The sequence below is a fragment of the Sus scrofa genome, chromosome 4 (assembly GCF_000003025.6).
Source record: "Sus scrofa isolate TJ Tabasco breed Duroc chromosome 4, Sscrofa11.1, whole genome shotgun sequence".
Classification (NCBI taxonomy): domain Eukaryota; kingdom Metazoa; phylum Chordata; class Mammalia; order Artiodactyla; family Suidae; genus Sus; species Sus scrofa.
Window position 1 is genome coordinate 125,003,378 of NC_010446.5, and position 12,410 is coordinate 125,015,787.

The window sequence follows — 12,410 nt, forward strand, 5'->3', positions numbered from 1 at the left end:
AGGGCAGCACTGCAGCTCTGATTCAATCTCTAGCCTGGGAACCTCCATATGCTGTAGGTGTGACCCTAAAAAAAGACTATATACTACATAAATATAGATCAGAATATATACATAATCTATATGATCTTTTACAAAAATAATAGTGCATTCTCTTCAGTATATACATACTAATTTCTTGGTTAAAATATAGTTTAATGGTATAGGTATGACTATCACTTTAATTCTTGTTTTGTTTCTGGCTATATTTTAGCCACTAGTTAATCATGTTTTTAAAATGGTTGATAAGATATTTTTTAAAATTAATCATATTAATTAGATAAATAAATGAAATCAAGAAAACTTTCTATCATACACATCTACTTTGAATTTTTACTTTAGATGGTACTGTAACAGTGCCTGAATGTTATACTTTAAGAGCCCCAAATTTTAAAACACATGAAACTGATATACATGATTTATACACAGTTGCAACTTGAGAATGATGAAACAAAAATATTTTACAGATTTAAATACTTAGTATAGTTATGTAAAAATTTAGACATCCATTGCTATCACATATGCATATTAAGAAATGTATGGGTTCTTATAGAAATTTACATACATAATTAATAATTAATGTTAGTCATTTTGCCTCAAATTCAACATCTTTCAAAATTCAACATCTTTCAAACCATAGGTAATATTTTCTTTAAATTTTGGCATAAATTTTGAATATAGAACCAACAGAGAATCTTACGTAACCCGACACTCAACAAAACCAAGTTTTATTTGTTTAGAGGTTCTAGATATTTTCGAAGGCACATAAAATATTTGTTTTAAAAGTTAAAAACTTGTGGTGATCATTTTGTACTGTAGATATACTGAATCCCTATGTGGTGCTCCTGGAACTAACACAGTGTTTAGGTTAATTCTACATCAATTAAAAATAAAGCAAAAAAAAATAAAAAATAAAACACTGCACGTAAGCCCCACAGAAGTGTGTTTCATTTAAAGAAAGCCACAACAGAATCATGGCTCACTGAAATATTATTTGCATTACAAAAGGACCCTTCACTCTATAAAAGGAGTTGTCTGAACTCCATTAAATGACAACCCTTCAAAAAAAAAAACCAAAACCAAAAAAAAAAAAACCCTCCAAAAAACAAAATCAGAACATTTACAAAGACTCATGGGGTTGTCTGGCCATGCCTGTGGCAGGGGGGGAGTTCCTGGGCCAGGGATGGAACCCGTGCCACAGAAATGACCCAAGCCATAGCAGTGACAATGCTGGATCCTTAATCTGCTGAGCTACCAGGGAACTCCAACAAGAACTGTATTTTTGATACCCTTATATCATCTTCATTTTTTTTTTTTCATACAAGAAGGGACCATTTCTTTAGGATTTTTATTTCTTAGGGCCTATATAGTATACTATTTGTAAAATGAACAACATTTGGGAACTGATTCAATTTTTAGAGATCCAAAGCTATAAAATTTATGTAAATTATGTCATAAAAAATGAACATATAGCTATTAAAAATGGAAGTGAAAAATTGTTTAATCATTTTAGAGCAGTCAAAATACAATATAAGATTGGTATCTTGGTGTCTGAAAGCAATCATTTTACCATATGCATTTTAATCTTTTGTATTATTCACTTTCAGTTGATGGTTAATGAAGAAAGTTTTAATCGAAGTTGTTTTCAAACATCGTCATAATGTCACTTTGAAGATTCATATCAATGGTACCAGCCATCTGTAGAAAAGAAAGGAAAAATGTAACTAATACCTTAAAAGTTTATGCCTTCATTATATCTACATAAAAAATGATTATACAACATGCGGAACATACAAAATGAATGCAATTTATTTAATAACACATTTGTACATATTTATTTCTGTTTATTTTTTTGTTAAAATATTGTTTACATGATAAAACCTAAAACTTTGAATAACACAAAAAACAAATTTACCTAAGAGAGAAAGTTCTCAGTGTTAATATTAACATAAACTAAGATTACACGGTTTCATGTATCTCTCTAGCCAACATAGTGCTAGAACTTAAAATTATTTTCTGAATGGACTAGTATCTTACCTATGTGAGACCTATAATATTAATGTTCAAGCCATGGACTTTCCATGATTCTGCCAATTACTAACTGTGTACGTAACCTAAGGCAAATTATCTCACCACGTTTATTTTATATACAGATTATTTATGAAGATCAACCAGATTGCTTGTTAAACGTTAAAAATCTAAAGTAAGCTAAAGTACATGGCAGGCTATTTAAGACAAAAGAAACAAATGTTTCCTTATTCTCTGAAGCCTTCTCTAAATGCCCATGATATACAAGTTAGTCTTTGCCACATCTGAAATGATACCAACTAGGAAAGTTCAAAAAATGTTTTGTTTTTTAAAAATTAGTAACAGCCCAGAGTGGAGGCTGAAGTGCCAGTCTGCAACCAGTTGCTTGACTTCCTGGACAGGAATCTCTGGCTCTGTGGGAGAAGATTCTGGAATTATGATGTTATCTACCAAAAGCATATTAAAAAGTTATGTGTGACTCTTTGAAACTGAAAATTTCTTTAAAGATGCCTTGGACAAAAAAGGATAAGTTCTTTTTTTTTTTTCTTCTGTTTAGGGCCGCATTCTCGGCACATGGAGGTTCCCAGGCTAGGGGTCTAATCGGAGCTGTAGCCGACGGCCGACACCACAGCCCCAGCAACGCCAGATCCAAGCCCTGTCTGCGACCTACACCACAGCTCACAGCAATGCCGGATCCTTAACCCGCTGAGTGAGGCCAGGGATTGAACCTGCAACCTCACGGTTCCTAGTCGGATTCATTAACCACTGAGCCACGACGGGAACTCCAAGTTCTTGAACCTTAACCGAGACTAGACCTGCACTTGTGGAATCATTACTAGTATAGAACTGATTATTATTACCCATACCAGTTAACCCCGGCTACCACTATTGAAATACTAACTAGTGACTAAGGCTCTTGGCTGCGGACACCATAAGCCTTCCTTTCTTAGTGGTCCTAATATACACATTGCAACTGTTCAAATCTAAGATCAGAAACAGTGTCAGGGGAACTGGCCTAAGGTGAACTCTCAGGGACTCTGCAGAGGTGCCCATTCATCACAGCTGTTCACAGTGTGCATGTGTCATGTAGCAGCAGCCTAAATGTTTGGGGGGTCAAAAATGAGAGTAGGTTGTTAATTGCTAAGCTGCTAGAGGTGGCATTTGTAGTCATATTTCAGTGGGTTCCAGAAAAATGCTTGGATTTTATAAATTGCATTGAGTTTCCTAGTTGGGTAGTTAGGTGGCAGGTAGCTTGCTGAGACACCTATCACTTGTGGGTGAATGAAGTGAGGTCCTCGTGTGTATCAAAAGGAAGAATTTCTAGATCACTAGAAAATTCTAGATCACTAATGGAATTTCAATAAAGAACTCCTAAAAAACAAAAACCCAGACAAATTAATTGAGATTAAAATAAAAAATTTAGTTCCTTAGTTGCATCGGCCACATTTCAAAGGCTCAGTAACATGTGTGGCTAGTTATTGTATTTGATTGCATAAAGCACATTCCTATCACTGTAGAAAGTTTCATAAGACCATGTTGCTCTAAAGTAAATCCCACCATATGGTACAACACAGCTAAATGCAATTTGTTTCTGCCTTCATACTGTAAATAAGAAGCTTTGTATATTATTTCCCAGGAAATTCATTTCTAGCCAAAGCCAATGGCTTTTTTCTTCTGGAACTAATGTTCCTTTAAGTCCTATGAATGCACATGACTTTCTTAGGATTACCAAAACATCCAGCACTCAACATGGTAAAATTTACAACCTCTGGCATCAGCAGTTACCAGGTAAGCAAAGAAGCAGAAAAAACATTATTTGTAAAGGAAATTAATCAACCAATCAGAGCCAATTGAGAAGCGACATCAACGTCAGAATTAGCAGAGAAGCCTTTACCCAGTTATGATAACTGTATTCCATTTGTTCACAAGTTTAACAGAAGTACTAAAAACATGAAAAAGACCCAAATCAAACTTCTAAAGGTGACAGCTATAATGTCTGAGATGGGACGACTTCAAGTGGCCTAATATAAAAGTAGCTGGAGTCACTAAAAGCAGAAAAAGAGAAAACAAAAAATATGAAGAACTAATGGCCAAAAGTTTTCTAAGCTTGATAAAAGCTATAAACACACATCTCCAATAAGCTCAAAAAAAAGCACATGAAACCTGAAGAACAATTACTGGAAGCCCAGTGATAAATAAAAGTGTTAAAAACGGCCAGAAGAAAGGCATGTTTTATCCACAGGAACAAGGACATTAAATTCCTCATTAGAAACAAAGCAAGCAATGAGACACTGAAGACATCGTTAAAGTACTAAAAGAAAAGACACTGGAGTTCCCATCATGGCCCAGGGGAAACAAATCCAACTAGGAACCATGAGGTTGCGGGTTCCAACCCTGGCCTTGCTCAGTGGGTGAAGGATCCGGCGTCGCTGTGGCTGTGGCCAGCAGATGAGGCTCTGATTCGACCCCTCACCTGGGAACCTCCACATGTCATGGGTGCGGCCCTAAAAATACTAACAACCTAGAACTGGATATCCAGCAAAAACATTTTTTAGTAACAATAAGTTAATAACATATCCACACAAAAAACCTGCAAGCAACTGTTCACAGCCACTTTATTTTAATTGCTGTAACTTAGAAGCAACCAAGGTGTCTGCCAATGGATAAGAAGCCGTGGTACATTTCTACAATGGAGCATTGCTCAGCATGAAAAAGACAAGAGCTATCACTCTACGAATACATAGAAGATGCTTAAATGTATGTAACTAAGAGAGAGAAGCCAATCTGAAAAAAGATCGATCGATTGATTGATCTAGCTAGCTAGCTAGCTATATATATATATATCTATATATAACGATTCCAACTATATGACATTCTGGGAAATAGGAAAACTATGGTGATAGTAGAAAGACCAGTGGTTGAGAGGGGTTCGGGAGGGAGGCGGTGAACAGGAGGCGCACAGGGGACTTTTAGGAAAGGGAGCGTCTTCTGGTGTTACCATAATGGTTGATATGTATGTCACTACACATTTGTCAAAACCTACAGAAAATGCAACACAAAGAGTGAACCCTGCTGTAAACTATGGACTTTGCTTGATAAACTAAGCTTAAGGATGATGTGTCAATGCTGGTTCACAGACTGTAACAAACATACCACACTAATAGGGGATGTAAACGGGTGGGGACGTCGTCGTGTGGGGACGAGGGGAGAGAGGGATGTGTGAGAACTCTCTATACTTTCATTCAATTTTGCTGTGCATCTCAAGCACTCTAAAAATAAAGTCTATTCATGAAAAGTGACAAAGATATTTTCAGGTATAGAAGGGCTGGATTCATTGCCAGCTGACCCTGTACCATAAGAAATGTTCGAGGGAAGTCCTCTAGGGAAAAGGAAAATTCTATCAGAAACCCAGATCTAGACAGATGAATGAAGGGTACTGGAAATGGTAACTACATAGGAAAATGTAAGATTTTTTTCATATCACTGACCACTTTGAGAGATAATTTCACTGCTTAAACAACCGCCTAAAGGCTGGGAGGGGAGAAACAGAAGCTCTTCTACTACAAAGAGGACTGTGACAAGCTAAAGTTTATGCTGTAAACACGTCAACAACCACTAAAGGAACAAAGGGTTACTGGATAATGAGCCAATAAAGGAAATGGAATCGTAAGAAATACTTGATTAATCTAAAAGAATGCAGGGGAACAACCCCACAAGAACAGACCACACACACACACACACACACACACACACACACACACACACACACACAGCAAGATGGACTAAAACTTAAACACATCAGTAATCACACTGAAAGTGTGAACTCCTACAAAGGGCAGAGATTGGATTTTTTTTTAAAGGGCAAGACTATACTATATGTCGCCTGCAAGAAAATCACTTTAAATGTAAAGATAAGTTAAAAGGATGGAAAAAATTTTTGCACCATGCCAACACTGGTCATAAAAAAATGAAGTGGTTATATTTCAGAGCAAATAATATTACCAGGAATAAAGATAATTTTGTAATGAAAAGGGAATCAATTACCCAAGAGAATATAACAATCCTAAATGTTTATGCACCTAATAACGGCTTCAAAATACGGGAAGTACAATTGATAGAATTTACAAGGGTAAAGACATCTGTAATTATAGTAATTAGATGCCCACACCCGTCTCAGTATTTGATGGAACAAACAGACAGTGATGATGGTTGTACAACCATAAATATAATAAAATTCACTGAATTTAAAAAAAATAGGCAGAAAATTTAGTAGACTTGAAAAACATAAAAATCAACCAACTTGCCGTGTTTAATATTCTACCCAACAGTAGCGGAATTCACATTCACACAGAATATTTATCAAAGTAGATCAAAAGTGGACCATAAAGCAAGTCTTAGTGAATTCAAAGAATTCAAGACAGTGTATGTTCCCTGACCACAATGGAATTCAATTAGAAATTACGAATTTTCTATTATTTTCACTAGCCAGAAAATTTCCAAATATCTGGGAACTACATAAGACACTTCCAAATAATCCACAGATAAAAGAAGCAAGTCAGTTCTGCTTTGTAAAACATCACTTTCTATATAGTGAAGACTCCCTAAACACAAGTCTCTTTTTGGTTTCTTCGTTTCCAGTTTTGTTAAGACATAATTGACACGTAACTCTTCATCTAGTGTTCAACTAAATAAATAGAGATGGCATATCTTGTGGCCACAATTCATAGGTGGCTTACAGATTTTTCAAGAATAACAACTGTGATCTTTAGCTGCCTATGGGCCAGGCATTTTCAGATCCGCTTACACCTGTCAATTTAGTTCACCGCTTACCGTTACTATCCCTACTTTACAGAAAAGGAACCTGAGGCACAGGAAGGTTAATAACCTACCCAGGCCCCAAAGTCTAGTAAATGGCAGAACCAGGATGTGAAACCAAAGCTGGCAGTTCCAGGATTAGATGTGCGATTATTGCACTACGCTTGTGACTTTTGACTATAAAATCTGAATTTTACTCTGATTTTAGAAACTGATCCTTAAAGAAGTAACTGTCACTGAAGAACCGCCCAGAATACATCTCTGAACATGCAAAGCAAGTGCTCTGTCAAGTCTTTGCTTTGTTAGAGTTCACACACGAACGTTCACTTACTGCTTCTCTTCTCCTCCGCGCCTGCTCCTTCTCCCTTGCCAAATTACGGTCTTTGAGCCAGAGTTTGCATTTATCTTGAGCTTCCAGTGACAGCTGATGTTCTTTCTGCTCTTCTGCAAGACGCTTATTTTGCATTTTATTTGGAAAAGATTCTTGAGTGAATCCATGAACCCTTAAAGAAGTATTAAAAAGTTCAAAGTAGGTTTCAAGCTCCTTAACAGTTTTCACTACAACGGGACCTCATTAAATGACAAATATAAAGCAAGGTTCTAGATACCCTTTTTCACGTTATGACATTATTTTTAAGATTTCTGATATCAAGTTGCGCATCAGGCAATTTATGTTAACAAAGAAAAGGTTTTGGAAAACTATGGCCAAGGTTTACCACTGTATTCTTGCATATAGAATGGAAACAATATTAAGACATTTCTAGAAAATAACTGTCTTTTTAATTTAGTGATACTAGTATCTTTAAGAGCTTCTCGAATCACTTGAATATTTCTATCATTTTCAAAACAGGTACTACTACCTACCAATAAAGATAAAAAAAATTAACTTTTTGCAACTATAATCTTCTCTGTGGTTTACTGAACAGCTGAATCATGATCACTTACAAGCATTCATTTAATGTATTTAAAATGTATGTCTATTTCTCCCAAAGTCTCCACTATTTCAGTAAATTACAGACCTTTGATTTTCTTGAAGAATTTTTGGTTCCTTTGTATTCTGTTCCAGGTGTTTCCGTATTAGTTCCTGTGTTCGAGCTCTTACTTCCTTTTCTATTGCTGCTTTTCTAAATTGGTTAAAAAGTTCATCTGATGATTTCAGTACACCCGATGTCTTGGCTGGTTTGCCTAAACTTTTCCAAGAGTCTGCATTCTTGATCTTTATATCCTAAAAGAAATATTTGATTCAGTTTATGTCTGAAGATGTCAGCTAAATTTTGGAAGAAAAGCAGTAGTTTTTGATACAGAATAGATAAAAAATAGTGTGAGCCATGGAGTAGGTGAGCTACGGTGTAGGGTTGGATCCCACATGGCTGTGGTTGTGGCATAGGCCGGCAGCTACAGTTCCAATTTGACACCTAGCCTGGGAACCCCCATATGCCATGGGTGTGGCCCTCAAAAGACAAAAAAAATTTTTTTAAATAATATATTTCATTTCGCCAAATATATCCAAAGCATTATTGCTTCAAAATGAAATCAGGATAAATTGGTATTTTACATTTATAATTAATTTCAATTCAAATGCTAAATTTTGATTAGAAATCATTGATCTGTAATTAGACTTCATAAAACTTACAGTTGAAAAGTAGATATACATGATCAAACTTTCCAAATACTGTTAAGTTTTCCCGTAACTGAACTGAGTTGGAAAATATTAGAAAATATGTTCTACCTAGGTTCTCAGTTGCACTAGACATTTAAAAAGCTCAATAACCGTATGTGGCTAGTAGCTACCATATTGGGCACTGGATTTTACATGCCTAGATGGCACTTTGAGTTAACTTGCCATGTTCTCCAGAATAATGTTACACTACAAAACAAGTCTTGATAAATTTAAGACGACTGAGGTCATATCAAGTATCTTTACCAACAACAATGGTATGAAACTAGAAATCGGTTACAAAAAGAAAACTGGTAAATTCACAAATATTGAGATTAAATAACATGCTACTGAACAACCAATGGGTCAAAGAAGAAATCGAGAGAAAAAAACACCTTGAGACAAAAGAAAACGGAAATACAACATACCAAAAGTATGGGATGCAGCAAAAGCAGTTCTAAGAGGGAAATTCATAATGATAAATGCCTACACCAAGGGACAAAGAGGAAGTTCCCATTATGGCTCAGCGGTCATGAATCTGACTAGTATGAGAATGTGGGTTCAATCCCTGGCCTCATTCAGTGGGTTAAGGATCTGGTGTTGCCATAAGCTGTGGTGTAGACTGCAATGCAGTTCAGATCTGGCATTGCTGTAGCTGTGGTGTAGGCCAGCAGCTGCAGCTCTGATTCAACCCCTAGCCTGGGAACCTCCATATGCCACAAGTGTGGCCCTAAAAAAGCAAAGAAAGAAAGACAGACATTTTACATAAACCTAATTTATACCTCAAGGAACCAGAAGAACAAATGAAGCCCAGAGTTAGTAGAATGAAGGAAAAAATAAAGATCAGAGTAGAAATAAATGAAATAGAGGCTAAAAAGAAACAGAAAAGATCAATGAAACTAAGAGCTGGTGTTCCGAAAAGATAAGCACAAATAGATAAACCTTTAGCTAGACTTATCGAGGAAAAAAATGACAAATTAATAATATCAGAAATGAAAGAGGGAGTTCCCATCGTGGCGCAGTGGAAGTGAATCGAACGAGGAACCATGAGGTTGCGGGTTCGATCTCTGGCCTTGCTCAGTGGGTTAAGGATCTGGCGTTACCGTGAGCTGTGGTGTAGCTCGCAGATGCGGCTCTAATCTGGTGCTGTGTGGCTCTGGCGTAGTCTGGCAGCAACAGCTCCGATTAGACCCCTCGCCTGGGAACCTCCATATGCCAATGTGCAGCCCTAAAAAGACAAAAAATAAAATAAAAATAAATAAATAAATAAATAATGAAAGAAATGAAAGAGGAGATATTACAACTGGCACTACAGAACTATGTGAGTTATGAAGAAACAGAAAATCTAGACGGATCAATTACTAGTAAGGAGACTGAATGAGTAATCAAAAACTTTCCAACAAAGTCCAGGACCAGATGGACTAGTACATTCTACTAAACATTTAAATAAGAATTCTACTAAATATTTAAATAAGAATTAATACCAACCCTTTTCAAACACATCCAAAAAGCAGAAGAGGAGGGAACATTTCCAAACTCATTTTACTAGGCCAGAATTATCCTGATACCAAAACAAGATAAGGAAACCACAAGAAAAGAAAATCACATGCTAATATCCTTAGTGAACACAGATGCAAAAATCCTCAAAAACATACTACAATTCAACAGTACGTTAAAAGGATGACACACTGTGATCAAATGGGATTTATTCCAGGGTCACAAGAATAGTCAACAGCAACACCTGCAAATCAATCAACATGATACATACCACATGACCAAAATGAAGGTTAACAACCATATGACCATCTTAGTAGATGCAGAAGAAGCATCAGAAAAGGGTGATTCTCCTCTGCTCAGGGATGACATCTGACAATATCAGTAAAGTGTTTGGCTGTCACATGGTAGCAGGGGGTAGGGGTTAGGGTTCCTGCTAAACATCCTACAATGTACAGGCCTGCTCCCAATGAAAACTTATCCAGCACCAAATGTCAGTAAGGCCACAGATGAGAAAGCCTGATTTAAAATGTAAACAGGCAGCGGGGAAATAAGACAGAAGGAATAATAGAGACTATAGCGATGGCAGGAGAGCTCCACAAAAATCTGCTGAATGAAAGCAAAGTAAGGGAGCAGAGATGGATGCGTTTCTGCAGGAAGGGACAGCTGTTCTTGAGGAAGAAATATGTGAATAAGAAAAGAACAAAGCTAGTGCTTCTGAGTGAAACAAGAGGGTGGGGGGGGGGTTGTTACAATGCTGTATTTTAACATCAGCTCTTCTCCAGGCAAGATGCTTGGACTGTCTGGACCACGGTTTATTCACAAAGACTAATTCTCAAAGCTCTTGTCTAGCACCAACATTCTGTAGCCTAGCTTTCTCTCTCTCTCTCTCTTTTTTTTTTTGGTCTTTTTGCCATTTCTTGGGTCACTCTCGTGGCATATGGAGGTTCCCAGGCTAGGGGTCGAATCAGAGCTGCAGCCACCGGCCTACACCACAGCCACAGCAATGCGGGATCTGAGCTGAATCTGCAACCTACACCACAGCTCACGGCAATGCCGGATCCTTAACCCACTGAGCAAGGCCAGGGATCGAACCCACAACGTCATGGTTCCTGGTCAGATTCGTTGACCACTGAGCCACCACAGTAGCCTTTCTCTTTTGTGGTAACACTGCTGACAGCGAGTGAGCAAGGATAGGAAACAGTGTCAAGAATGAAAAGAAACAGTTGTTGTAAAGAGAAAAAGCCGCTCAATCCCACTCCTCCTTAAGCTTTCACTTCAAGATTTCAGTTCTTACTATGTACTAAGCATTAGGAATAAACAAGAGTATTTTGTCACTTTTATGTCATTTTTACCTTGAGCATAAACTTCAAGGGTATGGCGTATACTTGATGTCTTGCTGCATATTTTTGCTGTAATCTCAATGCCCTTTTGAAAATTTTCTTACTGTTTTCAAACTTTACTGAGTCAGCCAACATTACAGTTTCGTTAAATTAGAAACAAAGATATTAGTACACAGTAAACCGCATATTTGAGAAACTCTGCTGCACTATTCTTTGCATCCTAAAGGGGACATAGGTGACACTTCCGTTGTTGTTCAAACAAAAAAATGTAAAAAATGTATGTTGGATATCAGAAAACGCACTTTTTAAATGGCTCCTGTCAATCACAAAAGATTCAAATTAAACATGGGTCATCTCTTCTGAGTAGCAGAGCATTATGTAAGAAAGTCAGAGATTCTAAGAATAAGAAAACACAAGGGCTAAAGCAGTGCGCTTCTCGTAGTGAAAAAGTGTGCCCAAACAGCAAGCTGTGTCCCTGGAAGTACTTAATGAACAAGCAAAGAATGGACGGAAAGGCAGGAGAGAGACAGGGGGGCCCATATGTGAGGATCTCACTCATGGTCGGGTTCTGAGAACTACTGGGTTCAAATGTCTGGAAGAGTACCTGATGTATCCAGTGTATCTCAAACATCTAGAATACTTGTTGGAAGCATGACATGGCACGTGGTTTGAGATTAAGCGCACAAAAGACTCCATAAGGAAATCTCCAACAGCAGAGTCTGACAGTTTTATACCATGTTTTAAAATCAGGAGAGCTGACACATACCAACATTACAGAATTTACACAGGCAAAAATTAGGCTTAGAAACCCAAAATTCCCTCAAGTTAGGGCTTAAAATCCTTGGGCCACTTGTATATCCAGGTTTCAATCCCTTCAAGATCCGTGAGAAAAAGTAACACCACTCTTACCTTTGGCACAGGAACCTGACGCTCTGATTCTAACACCACTGTGTCATTGTCACTGGACGGATGCACCGCAGCCACGTCATTCAGGGGTTGGTCAGAATCATCTAGATGCACACATTTGTAAAAGAGCA

General features: G+C 37.3%; 1 protein-coding gene across 2 annotated transcripts in view; it reads right to left on the bottom strand.

Moving 5' to 3' along the window:
- The window catches only part of BRDT (bromodomain testis associated), a 57,312-nt gene continuing 46,421 nt past the window's right edge, over nt 1,520–12,410 (bottom strand). For both annotated transcript variants that reach the window (XM_021090249.1, XM_021090248.1), the window contains 4 exons: nt 12,283–12,383; nt 7,899–8,104; nt 7,211–7,382; nt 1,520–1,734 (listed from right to left, as the gene is read on the bottom strand). In XM_021090249.1, coding sequence (XP_020945908.1) covers nt 1,666–1,734; nt 7,211–7,382; nt 7,899–8,104; nt 12,283–12,383 — 548 coding nt within the window. In that variant the 3' untranslated portion in view covers nt 1,520–1,665. The remainder of the gene's footprint in view (nt 1,735–7,210; nt 7,383–7,898; nt 8,105–12,282; nt 12,384–12,410) is intronic.